General features: G+C 37.0%; 1 protein-coding gene across 3 annotated transcripts in view; it reads left to right on the forward strand.

The window, feature by feature from the left end:
* Positions 1 to 18,468, forward strand: part of LOC140212458 (triple functional domain protein) — a 341,882-nt gene extending 323,414 nt beyond the window's left edge. For all 3 annotated transcript variants that reach the window (XM_072283275.1, XM_072283276.1, XM_072283277.1), the window contains 6 exons: positions 2,279 to 2,441; positions 2,527 to 2,648; positions 6,044 to 6,122; positions 8,093 to 8,293; positions 16,272 to 16,410; positions 16,620 to 18,468. In XM_072283275.1, coding sequence (XP_072139376.1) covers positions 2,279 to 2,441; positions 2,527 to 2,648; positions 6,044 to 6,122; positions 8,093 to 8,293; positions 16,272 to 16,410; positions 16,620 to 17,162 — 1,247 coding nt within the window. In that variant the 3' untranslated portion in view covers positions 17,163 to 18,468. The remainder of the gene's footprint in view (positions 1 to 2,278; positions 2,442 to 2,526; positions 2,649 to 6,043; positions 6,123 to 8,092; positions 8,294 to 16,271; positions 16,411 to 16,619) is intronic.
* Positions 18,469 to 19,108: the final 640 nt, after the last annotated feature.

The raw sequence follows: 19,108 nt of genomic DNA on the forward strand, positions 1-19,108 counted from the left end.
AGATTTGCAGTGGTGTGAGTAATGCATGGAAAGTTTAAGGACTGGGCGAATTTTGAAAATTAGCAATGGATGATTTAAACATCAGCAAGGCAGCATCAGTTAAAATATGAGTAAATTAGCACACAAAGTAAAAAGCTCCCGTCAGTATGTAAAAAGGAGAGCATGGCAATAAATATGAGTTGCATGGAGACAATGTGAACAGAAGTCATAATGGAGAACAAAGAAGCTAAACGTATTTTATGTCTTTTTTTCACTGTAGAGTAAATCGAGGGTCCAGTGATAAATAGGATACTTAAAGTAATTAATCTTCCTAATGAAAAAGTACTGAACAAATTAAAAGGACTAAAATCAGATAACTGCCCTGAGCAGGACATTCTCAGTCCTATGAAAAGAGATGACTGTAAAGAATATTGGTGCATTAGTGATAGCCCAGTAGTTTGAAAGTAGATATACAGTTACTAAAGAAGGGAAGGTAAAAATCACAAGGAACTGTTGAGCTATTAACCTAAAAATACTGGAATGTTTTAATATTAGAAAAAGGCACTAAGAAATGTCATTCTGCACTATTTTATTAAACAAAATTAGAAATGTGATAAGCTCTTATGACGATGTTTCCAGTGGGGTTATGTATAAGGAGGATCTAATGAAGCTAGCAAATTTAGGGCTTAGTGGGAGGGCAGTAAATAGAATGCAGAAATAAAGTTGGTTATTATATTAATAGTGTATCACAAAATCAGAACCAAGTGCTCAATTATTTACATCCCGTGTTAATGATTTAGGTGACTTATTGGTTCTGCAGTTATATCCTTTAGATGTTGCGGTCTTAACTACAGTGTACAGTTGCAAGAAAAAGTCTGTGAACCCTTTGCAATTACATGGTTTTCTGCATTAATTTTTCATAAAATGTGGTCTAATCTTCATAGACAAACACAATGTGCCAAAGCTAATAGCACACAAAACAATTGTACTTTTCGTGCCCTTAGTGAACCCTTGCATTTATTAACTGGTAGAGCCTCCTTTAGCAGTGATAACCTCCACCAAACGTTTCCAGTAGCTGTTGTTCAGCCTTGCACAACGGCAAGGAGGAATTTTAAACCATTTCCTCCATACAAAACTGTTTCAGTTCATCAATATTTCTGGAATACCTTGTATGGACAGCCCTCTTCAGGTCATGCCACAGCTTCTCAATGGGTTAAAGTCTGGACCCTGACTTGGACATTTCAAAACACGAATTTTCTTCTTTTTAAACCATTCTGTTGTTGATTTACTTTTGTGTTTCAGATCGTTATCTTGTTGCTTATCTAACTTCTATTAAGCTTCAGGGGATGAACTGCTACCCTGACATTCTCCTGTAAAGTGTCTTGATAAAATTTTGAATTCATTGTTGCAGGTTGTCCAGGCCTTGAGATAGCAAAGCAGCCCCAAACCATGATGCTCCTTCCACCATGCTTCACAGTTGGGATGATGTTTTGATGTTGGCGTTCAGTGCCCTTTTTCTTTGAAACATATTCAAAAATTCATTTTTTTGTCCAGAGAACATTGTCCCAGAAGCATTGTGGAATATCCAAATGGTTTTTTTTTTGGAGAGCAGTGGTTTCCTCCATGGTGTCGTTCCATGAACACCATTCTAGTTCAGTATTTTTCTTATAGTGGACACATGAACAGAGACTTTAGCGAGTTCTGGAGATTTCTGAAGGCTTTTTGCTGTTACCTTTGGGTTCTTTTTCACCTCCTTCAGCATTGCGTGTTGTGCTCTTGGTGTGATTTTTGCAGGATGCCCACTCCTAGGGGGAGTAGCAGCAGTGCTGAATTTCCTCCATTTGTAGATAATTAAGTCTAATGTTGGCCATTCTGAATACTACCTGTTTTAGGCAAAGTTTGTACATTTCAGAGTACGCAATCTTCCATAAAAATGACAAGAAGTTATTTTCTCTGAAGCTCATAAATATTTGGAGTTCTCTGCCTTAGTGCACTCTAAAGAGTGAATCAATTATTAAAAGCTGAAACAATGTTTTGGAGCAAATGGAATTGAGGATTAAGGAGACAAACAAAAGAATGAAGTTGAGACCATGATCAGGACAGCCCTGATGAACAGGTGGTTCATTTGGCCTTCTCCCACTTTCCTCTGTCATATTTGACCTTCAGCGCTCCCTTGATCTTTGACACTTGAACAATAACTCTTGTTCTTTGGGGTTAATTAGCATAGATTTCATATGGCATAATGCTTTAACTCTTCTTGCAACCATGTTTATTTCTGTAAATTACTCCTTTCCCTCAGTTCCCCCTGAATTCATCAGCCCACTGACAGATGTATCCTGTGAGATTGGGGAGACGGTTACTCTGAAATGCAAAGTCTGTGGTCGTCCCAAAGCTATGATAACGTGGAAGGCCCCAGACCACAGCATCTTGAGCAATGATGGCCATAACAGTATTATGTACAGGTAAAGACTAGGAGAAATGTATTCATGTTTTTCAAACAAATTTCTCAACTAATGAATTAATTGTGTTATATAATGTTGATTTCAGTGATTCTGGTGAAGCTACACTTAAAATATTGAATGTGACCACTGATGATGACGGCACTTACACATGTGTGGCTGTAAATGATGTGGGATCAGCCTCATCTTCTGCAATTCTGCGAGTTCTAGGTGAGATTTTTGACATTCTATGTTGATGCTATAAGAAATTATTTCAAGTATTTTTCATTGGGATTTTATGACATGTTGCTGTCTTTTCAGATGGTGTGATTCGAAAGCATTTTCCAATAGTTTTCTCTAGTATACCCCAAATATTATAAGACCATAAGCTACAGGAACAGAATTGGGCCATTTGGCCCATCAATTCTACTCTGCCATTTCATCATTGCTTTTTGTTTCTGAAATATCACTGCCTTACAGTTTAACTGAAGGAGTGAGAGGTTTAGGTCGAGCTGGAAAGCAGGGACACAATTCCATCCAATAATCTGTAAAGCATATTAATCATAAAGTGCATAAAGGATACTCCTGTGAGTCCATAATATGTGACTGATTAATGTCTCTTTCCAGAAGCAGCGAACTGTAAATTCTGGCACATATGATCAAATGTGGTATCCTATTAGCACAGCTTTCATGATATGACAGTAGTACTGGAATACTGTGGTTATTGTGGTCAGTTAATGGACCAATAATCTAGTTGGTACCATTCAGATCCCACCAAGGCATATTTAGTATCCGAATCAGCTTTATTATCACCAGAACGTGACGTGAAATTTGTTAACTTAGCAGCAGCAGTTCAATGCAATACATAATTTAGAAGAAAATAAATAAATAAATAACTGTATATGTATATTGAATAGATTAAAAATTGTGCAAAAAAACAGAATTAATATATGTTAAATAAAGTGAGGTAGTGTCCAAGGGTTCAATGTCCATTTAGAAATTGGATGGCAGAAGGGAAGAAGCTGTTTCTGAATCGTGTGTGCCTTCAGGGTTCTGTACCTCCTATCTGATTGTAACAGTGAGAAAAGGGCATGCCCTGGGTGCTGGAGGTCCTTTATAATGGACGCTGCCTTTCTGAGACAGCACTCCCTAAAGATGTCCTGGGTACTTTGTACACTAGTACCCAAGATGGAGCTGACTAAATTTACAACCCTCTGCAGCTTCTTTCGGTCCTGTGCGGTAGATCCCTCCATACCAGACAGTGATGCAGCCTGTCAGAATGCTCTCCACGGTACATCTATAGAAGTTTTTGAGTTTATTTGTTAACATACCAAATCTCTTCAAATTTCTAATGAAGTATAGCCACTGTCTTGCCTTCTTTACAACTGCATTGATAAATTGGGACCATATCCTCAGAGATCTTGACACCCAGGAACTTGAAACTGCTCACTCTGAGGATTGGTATGTGCTCCTTCGTCTTATCGTTCCAAAAGTCCACATTCAACTCTTTCATCTTACACTGAGTGCCAGTTTGCTGCTGTGGCACCATTCCACTAGTTGGCATATCTCACTCCTGTATGCCCTTTCGTCACCACTTGAGATTTTACCAACAATTGTTGTATCAACAGCAAATGTATAGATGGTATCTGAGCTATGCCTAGCTGCACAGTCATGGGTATATAGACAGTAGAGCTGTAGGCTAAGCACACACCCCTGAGGTGCACCAGTGTTGATTGTCAGCAAGGAGGAGATGTTATCACAGATCCACATAGATTGTGGTCTTCCAGTTTGGGATCCAGAGCAGTAATACATTTTTTAAATTATCTTTATGAGGAACGTGGTATTAATAAATGTTGGGAGTGCAGGCTGGGTGGTTTGTTAATGCACATGGGGAGGATGGTCTGTCATCTCTGCCAGTGTGACTTTAACATGACTCCAATCTGATACCAACACTCTCAACTCTTAAGTTCAGTATCAGGGCAAGTCACCACTGGCCTTGTTAGAAATGCCCATTATCTGCCAGTAAGTATTAAAGACATGTCCTTAGATTTAATCAAAATAGTGATTACAGTATTGTGGATCTTTATTATAATAGAAATTGAACACAGACACCTACTGCAATTGTATAAGAACTTTGTGACTTGATTCAGGAGTGATTTGTATGTTGTTTGAAGAGAAACCAAATAAAACTAGGCCTGAATTCTCTGGGGTTTAGCACCATGACTTGACATCTCCTTAAACCTTCCAGTTTCTGTAGACTGGCCAAAAGGTTTCAGCTTACAAAAGGATCACATAGATTCACTTTCAAAGACTCGACAACTTATGTTCTCAATGTTATTTATTATTTATTTATTTATTATTATCTGTATTTGCCTTATTTGTCATCTTTTAAACATTGGTTGTTTTCCACCTTTTGTGTGTAGTTTTTCATTGATCCTGTTGTATCTACTGTGAATGCCTGCAAGAAAATGAATTTCAGAGTAGTATATAGTGATATATATGGACTTTGATAATGTTTACTGTGAATTCTCAGAATGAGGGGAAACTTGAGGACAGAGATGAGAAGACATTTCTGAGATGTGAATCTCTGGAATTCTGTATGCTAAACTCAGTAACTGATTTAATTCAAAACAGAGATCAATAAATTTCAGAGTATTCAGGGAATCAAGATCTTTGAAAACAAGAGCGATTCCTTTACAATTGGCTTCAGGCCAAAGAGTTTTTAATGCAATAAAATGCCGTGACATTTTGTAGAGGTGGAATGTGAGTGCTGAATTCTGGAAGTGCACGTGCTAATTGAAGGAGCAGTGGACTAAGTTGAATCTTATGATGAGCCAGTGAGAGTAGAACCTAGAACAGCACATAACAGGAACAGGCCCTATGGCCCACAATATAGTGCAGAACTAGTTAAATTAGCAGTCAAGTGCTCAGCTAAACTAATCCCTTCTGTCTATATCTCTCCTTTCATCTGCCTATCTACAAGCCTCTTGAACCCTACTGTTCTATTTGTCTGCACAATCATCCCTGGCAGAGCATTCCAGCTGCCTATCACTTTCTGTGTGAAATAAATAAACAGACAAACAAACAAACAAAGTTGCCCTGAATGAAGTAGAAAATTATGCCGTCTTTTGGAGAGGAAGCCAGGATAAGTTAAAGGCTATCTGGAAATCCAGATAACAAAGGGACCAGTTAAATGAAGAAATAGTTGGTGAATGTAGGGAAATTGAAGCTACTTGCTGACGTAAGTAACTTTATTTATTTTGATTTGAATAAACTGTTGTAGTGTTGAAACATTCATGTAATCTGAGGTGACCTTGCAAATAATAATGACTGGTCTGTTTTCCCTTTCACTACAAAAGTTTCTGATCTTTCTCATATTCTATCTCTTCCACAGGTTTGAAGTTTACTTTCCCACTTCCTTTAGAATATTCTAAATCCTTTGTTATTATAAATTTATATTTCCTCATATCCCTCCAGATTAACATGACTTCAGTTTCACCTTTTCAGCCAGTAACCTGTCAAACCTTGTTGCTATTGTGCAGTTAATCTGTTCCCACAGGGTAGCCAGATTTTTAAAGCACCTATGATTAATGGTAAAACGTTTTCTCTTTTTTTTCCAAATTTAGGACCACGTAGTGACGGAAGAAGGATCATCTGGAAGGATAACTTTGATTCTGTTTACACTGAAACAGCAGAGATTGGCAGGTAGCCTTTCTTATAATGCCCACTGACTTCATTTTTATCTTTGACAATTCACAATCCACTCAGTATTTTTCTAGGGATTTTGTGAACTATCACATGAAGCACCTCTTATTTGTTTTGATAAACAGTGGTTATTAATAAATTCATACTGAATTAGTTTATTATTATACACGGAATGTAGAAAATTATGGCAGCACAGAAAACTGCACATTCAGGAATCTCCTGCAAAAGAATAAAAGACTGGAAGAACCAAGCAGCTCAAACAGCATCTGCGGAGGCAAAAGGATGGTCAATATTTCAGGTTGAGATCTTTTATGAGGACTGAGAGTGTTGAGGGATAATAGCCAGGACAGAAGGTGGGGGTGAGTTGAGATGATGGGTAGAACCAGATGAAGCGGGGAAAGATGGACAGATGTAGCCAGGTGGGGAGGGAGAGATGGGAAGTTTGAGACAGGGGCTGGTGGATGACGGGTGGAAACAAATAAGGTAAAAAGATTGGGCAGGTGGACCCAGATGTGGTTAGGGGAGAGAAAGGTTAGAGGTAGAGGCTGAAAGTGGAATCATGGACATAGAAGCAAATGAGGGTGGGTTTGGGAAGGGTAGGCTGAGGGAGAAAAAGAAACAGATAGATAGATGTGTGGGTGATGGACAAGTGCAATCAGGCGGGGATGGTGGGATATAAATAACAAAGAGCGAAGAGAAGGAAAAAGGGAGACAGAGAGAGGAAGAGCCTTGGTGGAGCAGGAGACAAGGCTTACATTGGGTTGAAGGCTACCTGGGTGGAATATGAGGTGCTTTTCTTCCAATTTGTTTTTGGTCTCGGTGAAAAAGGCTGAGGATAGGCATGTTGATATGTGAAATGTTGGGGGAGAGTTATAATGATATGGAGCTGGAAGCCATAGTGGACAGAACACAGGTGCTTCATAAAAAGGTCTGGTTTAATCTTGGTCCCTCCAATGTAGAGCATGCTACATCAAAATCACCAAGTGCAACAGACAAAGCTGGAGCAGTGAATTATGAAAAACCTGTAGGATTATTTAGATTTGTAATTCCACTTTTCTCCAAGAGAAAATGCTCCAGTTTACAGCAAGCCAGAAGTTTATAGAAGTTAGAACTGCACAGAAGAGAAGAGGCATGTTCATCAGTGGTAAAATATTCTCCAAAATGCTGTTATCCTTACTCATGGGGAAATAGATGTTTGTTTCTTTATATTTGAATTAATAGCAGTGATGTTACTCTGGTATCCTGTGAATTTTGTGTCACAGGGCAATGAACCTATTAATATGGAAACAGATTGGAGCATGTTTGGAAAATTGAGGTTAATTACTATGGAGCAATATTATAAAAAGAGAGTAACAGACATGCTGTTGAAATAATGTTAGAGAAAATACTACACTTGTAAGAATTTTTCATTTACATTTAAAATAAGTAATTCAGATAAATTAGATTAAATTTGGAAATGGATAATTCTAGAGACTTTAATGTTATTTATAAGTTTTGCAATGAACTATCTCTTGTCTTTACTCTTAGATATAGTCAGGTTCTTTAATTTCACAAATAATTTTTTAAAGGTTCAGTATTCTTAAAACTTGGAGAACTGTAATCAAGCATTTCTCTGAGTTCAGAGAATTGGTTGATTACATGACCAGGTGTATTATTGAATAACCATGTAGTGGAATATTAGAAAGGCACAGTTTTCAATTGTATAAACTTTAATTAAAAAAAACAGCAGCATCACAGGCACATAGCATCGAAAAGAAAATATTCACAAGAAAACCATTAATTAAAGCTAAATTATACACATTTTAAAAAGAAAGAATACATTTAGAACAAAAAAATAAACGAAGGCCATGATGGTGCAAAGTGGCCATAGTCTTGTGAAACTGAAGTAATGATTAGAGTTGTACCAGTTGGTTCAAGAACGTAAACCTGGTGCTATACAGAAGACAACTAAAATACTCTTTTTACTTTAGAGGAAGATTTTCTGTGGTTAAAAGATGCGACCAAAAAGGAACGAAAGAGGAGGTGGCTGCGAAGTTCATCAACAAAAAAATGATGAAACGGGACCAGGTTATTCATGAACTTGGAATCATGCAGAGCCTTCAGCATCCCCAACTCATTAGTCTTCTGGATGTCTATGAAACTTCATCCAGTTATATAGTCATACTAGAACTGTAAGTGGTTATCATAATCTTCTTGTACCTTTGTTCATTATTTTATTTAGAAGCAGGAGAGACAGTTTATCAGACTATATTGCCAGCTTCACAACATTGTAATTCTGAAGGAGATTCCACTTTCTCTGACTTTCTGTGAAATACTGTGCCGAAAGACTATTTCCAGTTCTTTAATAAAGATTTAGCAAACCATATTGGCATACCAGAGAATTTCAGACCTTTAAGGAATTCTTTCTATAATGTGAACACAACACAATCTTTAGTTAATCGATTTTTAAGATAACTTTATGCTCGTGAAAAATGAATGATACTGCATGTATTCACAGTGTTTTGAGATATTCATTGAAGGGTATTTGATTTAGTTCTGTATTTTTCTCAGATCATCATTAGTTTAGCTTACTAGGTATAATATTATTCATATATTTTCTCATCCTAAGTTGATAACATCTCTGTGATGAATCACAAACAAGAGAAAATCTGTAGAAGCTAGAAATCAGTGCAACACACACAAAATGCTGAAGGAACTCAACAGGCCAGACAGCAACTAGGGAAAAGGGTAAACAGTCGAAGTTTCGCACTGAATCTGCTGGAAAACAGATTTTATAGATGGTGCAGTATGCTCTATGGTGCCTCAGCAAACTCTTAAGAGCAACTACTGAAAGAAAAGAAAGCATATGCAAGAAAACAAGATCATGGAAATTTTATCCTTTTTTTGTTAAGCATTTTATGATTCCATGTAATTTTCTACTTTAATAAAGTGGTAGATGCTATTTTGTTGAAGATTACAGATTACCAAGGATGGATTAATGTTTGATATAGTTTTTAAATACATCAATATTAATTGAAACTATGCTACCAACTTTAAGGCAAAATTTGCTTTCTGTTCAAAAAAAGGGTAATGAGCAAACATTCATATGCACATATTGGCGGTGTTGCAATACATCAAATGATGCCAAGGTCAAATAATTTAACTAGACTGGAATATCATGACTTGTTTTGATTCTAGGGTTTAATGAATAGTGAGATGGAACTTCTGTGCTAACATGCTTGATGTATCTCATCTGCATTGTTTAAAAGGAAAGTGGCTTCTACAGATAATTAGTAAGATTTTCTTTCATAAAATTGAACATTATGACCGGTATCATAATTTTAAGTTTAGAGATGAATAGATGTCTGAAAGAGAAACATTTAGAAGAACACTGCTAATCTCTTTTGATAACAATATAGCACATTTAATCTGGTAAAAACATGTTGACTACTAACAATTCTAATTGGAAGGATACTAAAAAAATGAATTGAGACATTGCAGATTCTTAATTTTTTTATTGCCCTCCTTTTTCTCATTGAGAGGTTGTTAAAATCACACGCTGCTTTGATTTTAGCAGCTTCTCAACAAAATAAAAAGGGAGATATGTGAAGTTATACAGCATGAAAGCAGCACTTTAGGCCCAACACATTAAAATGGGGCTGTCTAAGATAGTCCTATTTCCCTGTGTTTGACCTGTATCCCTTACAGCCTTACCATGTACCTGTCCCAAAGACACAGGGAAAATGCTGTAGGAACTCATCAGGTCAGACTGTATCCAAGATGAAGGGTCTCAGCCCGAAACGTCAACTGTTTATCTCCCTCCATTGATGCTGAGTTCCTCCAGCATTGTGTGTGAGTGTTGCTGAAGATCTGCAGCACCTCTTGATCCTGTTCAAATATCTTTTAAATGTTATTTTTCCAGCCTCAACCACTTCTTCTGGCAGTTCATTACAGATACCCACCACCTTTTGTGTTAAAAATGTGCCCTCTCATTCCTTCTGAATCATTCCCCTCTCATCTGAAACCTATGCCCTCCAGTTCTGGAATAATAATACTGTATACACCCTGTCAATGCCCCTCATGATTTTAAGCAACTCTGTAAAGTCACCATTCTGCTCTGCTCCAAGGAATAAAGTCCTAGCCTGCCTTACCTCTACCCTCATGTTCTGGTAATCTCCTCAAAAATTGGATCTTTTTCCAGCAATAATAGCATCTTTCGTAGAGCACTGTGACCAATGGTAAACACAATACTTCCTGTGCAACCTCAAACATCTCAAGATGTTTTTTATATTTTAGATTTATACCACGGCTATTTTCCAGAAAGATAGCTTTGGTATTAACAGCAAAACATAGAGAATCTACAGCACATTACAGGCCCTTTGGCCCACAATGCTTTGCCGACCATGTAACCTACTCTAGAAACTGCCTAGAATTGAGATTTCCCGCAGTTCAGTGGAGCACCTGGGCAAAATCAGCCAATGGATAATTTTCAGATTGCCACTAGAATAAGCTGACCCGTAGAAGTGTCAGCATTTCATTCTGCACGGATACAATAAAAATATGCAGTCAGTCACTTCCATCGCAACCAACTGCTCCCTTTCTCCTGGCAACCCTGCTTTTTCTGTGTGTCATCCTTCTCACCATTCAGGACCTTTGTTCAATCACTAGGGAGTGAACTTCCTGTTGCTTTTCGCTCTATTTCTGATCCCATTCCTACTCTGCAGCTTCTTGCACTTCCATGAAGGCCCACTGTAAACTTGAGGAACAGCACCTTCAACAGCCATGTTATGGACATGCGGAGTCAATATCAAATTAAACAATTCCCTGTAACCTTCTCTGTTTGTATCAGACAAGCCAATTCTTTATTTACAGTATTTAGAGATATAGCACGGTAGCAGGCCCTTTTGGCCCAGTGAGGCCATACCACCCAATTATAGCAATGTGACCAATCAAGCTACTAACCTGTGGAATGTGAGAGGAAGCCAGAGCACCCGGAGGTAACTTACATGGTATCATGGGGGAAACGTGCATACTCCTTGCAGACAGTGATGGGATTGAACCCAGGTCACTGCCACTGTAATACTATAGTGTAAAACTAATTGCTATGCTACTGTGCCATTCTCTAATATTTCTGATATAAAGTTTTTTATCTGTAGCATTTACTTAGTTTTCTCTCCCATTCATTCTGCCTGTTACGCTGAGAACTTCCCACTTCTACAGCTATATTTTTTACTCTCTCCAACTGGGCTTGCAATCCATCAACCAGATGGTTTGATCAGCAGTTTATCACCATGGTAATCCTGACTGAACTCTACTGAATATGATCTCCTTTTCCTCCCCCACCCTGTCTGCAACTTACAACCAACTTGTTTTCTCTCCTTTCCACTTTTGAAGAAGTGTCCTCAACCTGAAAGTGTAACTCTTTCTCTCCCCACAGACGCTGTCTGATCTACTGAGTGTTTCCAACATTCAGATTTCAATCATCTGCAGTTTTTCTTTGATTTTCTAGCTTAAATATCACTGTTTTGCAAGCAAAAAAAGTACATAATTACTCAAGGAAAGCATCCTTGCAGTGTTAATTAATTACAAAATTTCATTATCTTTAGATGTTTTAAATGGAATGACATAAATGTCTATATTATCATCCCATGTGCAGTAACTGAACTAACTGCAAAACTACTGTAACTCTGTCATACAAATTACATAGTATGAACCCAGTTTCTGTAACAATTGAATTATTGAGATGAAATTATGTCCACAACCTCCATCTTTACTGTGTGCAAGTTTGTGGAAGGAAATGCTCTATTTTATATCAACAATAACCTTCTCTGGTTACTGTGGACAAGTAAACATGGCCCAAGTCAAGCACTTGTATATAACTGTGAACTGTGAATAACTTAATTATTTTTGTTAATAATCTATTCAGTAAGCAAATCCTAAGTTTTCTAAATGCTTTTAGAATTAAAATGACAAAATTTACCATTAGTTTATCAAAACTTTCCCTTATCTTTTAATTCCTGTTCTTCTGCATTTTCTCTAATCAATTCACAAACTCAATTCCCATGCAGTTACTTCCCTTTTTAGCCACCTCAGCTGATTCCAGAGCAGAATATTTTGCGTCCCACAACTGTTTGACTGATAGTTTATTTCCTGGATTTACTTAAATTTTCTGACAATTTTACCCTTATCATGATTCATGCAGGAGAGCAATGCATCCACTCAGTGATTTTAAATCCCTGATCATATCAACCTGATTATTTTCATCTTCAGGAAGCGGATGTCAAATTTACCCATTATAATGTCCCTGCATCCTAGTTATCCCTCTGATGAACTATAGCTGATCTTCTCCCAAGTCATTCAGTGCCTTCAATTAGTCATCCTGACATATTTTCTCAACACTTTTGGGTAAGCCAGTAAAGAACAATAGTATTTCTAATTACTAAAAAAGTTATTTCTGATGGTGTTATTTCTGGGTACACAAGTCTGCATGTTTCAGTGGAAGTGAATGATAATTTATTAATACAATTGTGTTTTTATTATATCATTCTTTAAAGTTGCTTGTAGGACCAGGTCATGCACAAATTATCAAATGGATTTCACTGCATTGCAACAAAGACTACTCGTCTTACAGTTCTCCACTTCTTTTGATCAGGAGAAACAAAATGGTGGAAAATTTTGAATGATTGTGTACCCAAAGAGTGGTTTTAAAAAAAACAACTTGAATATGCTGCTGGAGGGAATCTGTGCAGTATTCTGAACATCGTGGAAGACACAATGGAAATATATTTTAATATTTCACATGGGATGACTGACGATTAGTTAAGAACTGAAAAGGAGTGTTGGAATTTGATAAATTATGGTCTTATGCATTAAAATTTGTAATAGAGCTGTCAATTACTTTTTAAGAATTCATGATTATTCACAGGATTTAACATAAACTGTGGGCTAGTTTTTGGCTGCGGTAGAAGATATTTTATAGTGCTGGTTTTGTTAAAGTGCAGTATTCATATGTTAAAAATTGGACATCAAAGTATTATATGTTAATTGATACTCTGATTTTTTGCTCGGTATGAATTAAATGCTTAGTAATTTAGTAGGAATAATGTATAATACCTTGGTTAGTAAAGTAGATCTGTTATGTGTTTTAAATTGTTATAGCTCAATATTAGTGGTTCCAAAAGTGCATCATGAGTGAATCAGGGTCAGACTATGAAAAGGCTCAAAACAGAAAGTTTAACAGCAAAGAAATTCAGTTGTCATAAAAAAAGAATCCTTTTAAGAGTGAATGCAGAGAATGTATGAAAGAAATCACATCTTTTCCTAATAAAAGCAGGGCATTTTCTCTTGTAAAATGCATTGTTTGCAATATAATTACATGCAAGGTATTTCCATGAATTCACTTTCAGTCATGCGTAGCAACATGTCGAGCTAACGGAAATTACCAGAAGACTATAAGGAGCAGGAATAGTGCCTGTTGGCCACTCAAGCTTGCCCCCATCATTTAATAAAATTATGGTTGATCCAGCTGGCAGTTTCCTGCAGTTTCCCCATGGCCCTTGACTTTCACGTTGTCCACATCTATGTCATTCTCCCATTTGAATACACTCATCACTCCTTGACTCTCTGGGGTAGAGAATTACAAGGATTCATAATGAAATGGGATACCTTTCATTTCAAAGCTGTGGGCTGCTTATTTCTAGATAGCCGCACGAGGGAGAACAGCCTCTCAGCGTCCATCATGTTAATCTCCCTAAGAACCTTACATGTATTATGATCTATACTCCAATGAGTAAATGCTTAATCTACTCAACTTCACCTGTCAACTGAATCAACTTAATGAACCTTTCTATATTGCCTCCAATACAAAAGTATCCTTCCTTCAATTATGGAGACAAACTATGTGCAGTACTCCAGGTGAAGATTCTTAACTGGAATGTCAACTGTATTCTTTTCCAGTACTTTGTGTGTGTTGCAGCACTCCAGGTGTAGTTTTGCCAGCACCCTGTAAGGTTGCATCAAAGCACCTTTAATACTCCAGACGCCTTGCAATAAATGTCAATGTTGCATTCACCTTCATAACTGCTTCCTGCACCTGTATGCTACCTTAAAGTTTCAGGTTCAATATCTTTTGTCAAAACAGCATTTTTTTTTATTTTTTAATTCTGATTTTTAGCATTTGCAGTTGGATTCTTCACTTTTATTTAGTGCAAATTGATTTTTGTGTTTCATGCACTTGAATCTCCAGATTACCATGTACCTCAGAATTTGCCATCTCGCTTCTTTTGAATGACATATACTCCATCTACAAACTTTTTGCCCTCGCATTTAATCTGTCAGTGCCCCTTTGTAGGTACTTTGTGTCCTCACAACTTGATGAATTGTTCATTTTTCTATCATCAGTATATTGGGCTACAGTACACTCAGTCCACAATACAGATTCTGTAGCTAATAGTTGAGGCCCCAGCACTGATCTTTGTGCTTTGCTACCCTGGAAAATTACTATCTTATCCTGACTCTGTCTCTGTCAGTTACCACTCACATTTGCAAACCAATATAACATCTCCAAGCCTTTGTGCTTTTGTGTGGTAACCATTTATATGGTACATCATCAGATGTCTTCTGGAAATCCAATTACACTAAATCTACTTATTCCCACTAATCAATCTATTTTGTTATATTGTCAAAGAACACTAATGCTTGTCAAACAGTGTTTGTATTTAATAAATTCAGGTTAACTATCTTATGATTCTGTAAATGGCTTGCTATTACCAGTCCTGAAGAAGGGTCTCAGCCTGAAACATGGACTGTTTATTCATTTCCATAGATGCTACCTGACCTGCTGAGCTCCAGCATTTTATGTGTGGTGCTCTGGATTTCCAGCATCTGCTAAATCTCTTGTGTTTATGATTTGCTGCTATTACCTTCTAAGGCTTCAGCACTTCCCCAATGAAAGATGTTAAGCTAATAGACTTTGTGTTTGCTTTTTCCTCTGTCTTATCTTCGAGTTAAATTCATGATTTTTTTTAGTCCTTTGGGACCTCTCAAGAATTCAAGGAATTTTAGTGCATTGCAGCTGTCTCATAAACTATCTCTGCTGCCATTTCCTTTAATATCTTAGCATGCAAGCTGTCAGGTCCAGAGGTTGTTCCCCTCTCCCCCAAGTGATAATCTGTGCTTTCAGCTCCTACCTCTCTATGGTCCTTTAATTATGTATCATTATTGGATATTTGTAGTGTCATCAAACGTGAAGATCAGACCAAGATAAGATCTCTGATATTTCTTGATTTCCCATTACTAACTCCCCTGCCTCATTTATGGGAACCAATGTATATTTTGCTTACTCGCTCGATATACCTATGGAAGCTGTTACAGTCTACTTTTATGTTATTTGCTAGTTAACTCACATTCTTGAACTTTTACTTGATAATATTTTTCAATATCCTTTGCTGGTTTTTACAAAGCTCCTAATCTTATTGCCTTCTACTGTTCTTTGCACCATTGTCTGTTTTTCCTATTTATTTTGATACCATATTTAATTTCTTTCGTAAAGCCAAGGATGATCATTCCTTGCCTGCATATACCTTTGTTCAGATTTCTGACATTTCGCATTAAACAGCTGTTATCTGGCTCTAATATATATTTTAACCATCCTTGTCCTCATTTTCCCAGTTTCGTCAACTCGGTGGTGCTGATCCACATAGTTCCTCCAGCATCTTGACATATGCTGTGTTCTCGTACCATTGTAATTGCCTTATTTAGGTTTTAAACACTAGTTTCCAACACAGTTTTCTCACTCTCACACTGAGTTTGAAATTCAATCATGCTATGGTCATGCTTTCCTCTGGCATCCTTTACAATGAGATGGTTGTTTAAATCAAAACTGCATTCTTAGCATTTACAACTTTGAGCAAACCATGAAGCAATCATACACAAGACAAAAGGAAGCAAGAGAAAAGTTAAAAGTGCATCACCTTAGAGACCATGCACATTTTACGGTTAGACCAAGATCAAGAAAAAATGGTAGTGTGAGATGATATCAGTTGCTGCCTCAGAATCAATGCATACTAATCGTTAAAAGAAGGAATGAAATGTGATTAATTTATTTTCATCTTTTTTCTCTCACTATAGTTACAAAATTGGTTTTATTAAAATTGACTATGTAATTTTCAGAGCAGACCAAGGTTGTCTTCTCAACTATATAATAGAGTGGGGAAATCTAACTGAAGAGAAGGTGGCATCATATCTCAGAGAGGCTCTGGAAGCAGTACAGTATCTACATAATTGCAGAATAGCTCACCTGGATATAAAGGTCTGTGACATCAACTCATCCTTATAGTTGATCAAAGTTCACATTTCTGTGTCGTTACTGATACAGTTAGTCACTAATGTTGCATCTTAGTTTGAAATTTAAACAATATTTTGTTAGTTAATAATGAAAGATTAGTTTACTGGTTTATTTTTCAAATGTGCAATGATCTTTTCTGTCACTAATTAGCTATACATTTTTACCATTTAAAGCCAGAAAATGTGCTCGTGGACCTGAGTAGGGCCAAGCCACTCATCAAGCTTGCTGACTTTGGGGATACCGTGCAGCTAACTACAACATACTACATTCACCAGTTGCTGGGAAACCCTGAATTTGCAGCTCCAGAAATTATTTTAGGAAATTCTGCCTGTCTCACATCAGATATATGGAGTGTTGGGGTACTTACCTACGTCCTTCTTAGCGGAGTGTCTCCTTTTTTGGATGAGAGTGTGGAAGAAACATGTTTGAACATTTGCCGGTTGGACTTCAGCTTCCCTGATGATTACTTCAGAGGGGTCAGTCAAGCTGCCAAAGATTATGTTTGTTTCTTACTGCAGGGAGATCCAAACAAACGACCCTCGGCTGCAGTGTGTCTACAGGAGCCTTGGTTGCAGTCAGGTATCAAGAGAAATACCGAAACACTAAACACATCAAGACTGACTTCATTCATTGAGCGGCGCAAACATCAGAATGATGTTCGGCCAGTTTGTAGCATAAAGAACTTTTTGCAAAGCAGACTCTTGCCAAGAGTGTGACCCTAAAAAGGAGATTTTTTTGCTCATTCTCTTTCACCTGCCAATAAAGTAGGAAACAGTGTCTTCAGCCAGTCAGCTGTTGATTCATTTATAAAACTGACTGAAAATAGGCTGCTATATTCATGTGTCATTGTGTGGAATTGCATACCAAGAAATCTTGCATAGACAGTACTTGGAATTCAGTGCCACCAATGCAACATATAAAGCTGGTGGAGAGGACCATTTAAGCTCTACACAACCAGCTGGATTCTCATTATTTTGACAGTATTCTTTTCCAATAGCTGGAAAATATTTTTCACACATCATCTTGGAAAATGTAAAGAACAAATCATAATTGTTATATTTCACAAAAAAGTCTGAAAACTTAAATTTTGATTACAATTTAGCCAGCAATGAACTTTTCCTTTCATTTATTTCCCCAATCACTGATTTTAATGAAGTTTGCCACTGAATATTAAGTGGGCTCCCAGAAACTGTTTGATTTTAATTGTCATAAACTACCCAGTGGCTTCACTGATGTATCTAAATTATAATTCCATGCATTTGGCCAGATACGGCCCAGGTTTTTACTGCTGCAACTTTAACCATGGATCTTTTGCATATGATAGAAACAAATTCTGTTGCTCTGATTATGCATAAGCCTTACTTGTATAGAGACCGTTATTTGCCTTCAGTCTGTATTTTTAATGCTGGTTTGCTATTCTAGAACCCTCCCCCTGAGCCAAGCCGTAGACGCTCTTTTTATTTCTGGAGGGGGATTGTGGAATTGCACCTGCCATTCAGATTGCAGAGCAGTTAAGGGGGAATATGTACTGTAAATGCACTCATTGTATTTTATGTTTTAATTCATATCATGTGCAATGTTGTGGCTTTAACATTTTATGCAACTCTATTTATGAAGATTTCTGTTGTATCTGTAATAAATATTAAAAACACGTACTTCGTACTGCAAACTATACAGTCATTTCATTTCTTTAGCGAGTTGCCCTTTTTATCTGATTGTGAGGAGTTGCGTCACAACTTGGTTGTTGTGGAATGCAAACTATGCACCAAACAAAGTATTTTAACTATGTAATATATTTATGTGAAACATAAACTTGTACTGAAATGAAACAAATCTGCATGTGAAAGAAAACAAGAATTCAAAACTGGATGTCTTGACACAAAAACTTCACATTTTTATAAATGCATTATAGCCTCTTCATCGTTTTAAGTCTACTTTGCATGTATATTTCTTTTGTACAGTATTGATTGTTTTGCTGAATGTGTTGTAAATATTTTTCTCTGCCATCCGTTACAATTAAACGTTTGCAATTTGTTTTTTTTATATAATTTTTCCTGCATCAGTTTGTCCATCCCTTCTACTTTATTACAGACAAGAGTTATTAATGGATTAACCCTATCCACCTGTGGCACCGGTTTTCAAGGAACTGAGTTATTAATAGAGCCAGTGAAAAAGAATGGTACAAAGTGTATGTATAACAGAATTGTGCAGAGCCTCTCAATGCTTATGTGGAAGTGCCAGTGCTTCCAGTTTTGAACTTTAAAGCATCCAATGGAGAATTTTTGAAGAAAATAATATGAGCTAATTTGGAAACAGCACTGCATTTGAAATTACTTGCATCTTCTGTGAAGGATGGTAGTAAACTAGCACGGATTTCTACAACAATCCAACAATATTTGTATAAGGTGTTCTACATTTCCAGTTGTTTTGTTAAATGAACTCAGATCCTCATACTGCCATGGTAGAATTTGAACTCTGGTGTTCAAGATTATTTATTAGTTCAGGCCTCTTTATTTTCAGCCCAGTAATGATTTCTATCTCCCCCTTGTTTCATGTCTTTGCAACTTCTATCCCCAACTTCTCAGGTACCATGTCAGTTGTGCACAGACTGATACTCCCCCATGCTACTCTGCTCACCCTAGCCTCCTTTACATTGTGCTTA

The sequence above is a fragment of the Mobula birostris genome, chromosome 19, assembly GCF_030028105.1.
Source record: "Mobula birostris isolate sMobBir1 chromosome 19, sMobBir1.hap1, whole genome shotgun sequence".
Taxonomy (NCBI): domain Eukaryota; kingdom Metazoa; phylum Chordata; class Chondrichthyes; order Myliobatiformes; family Myliobatidae; genus Mobula; species Mobula birostris.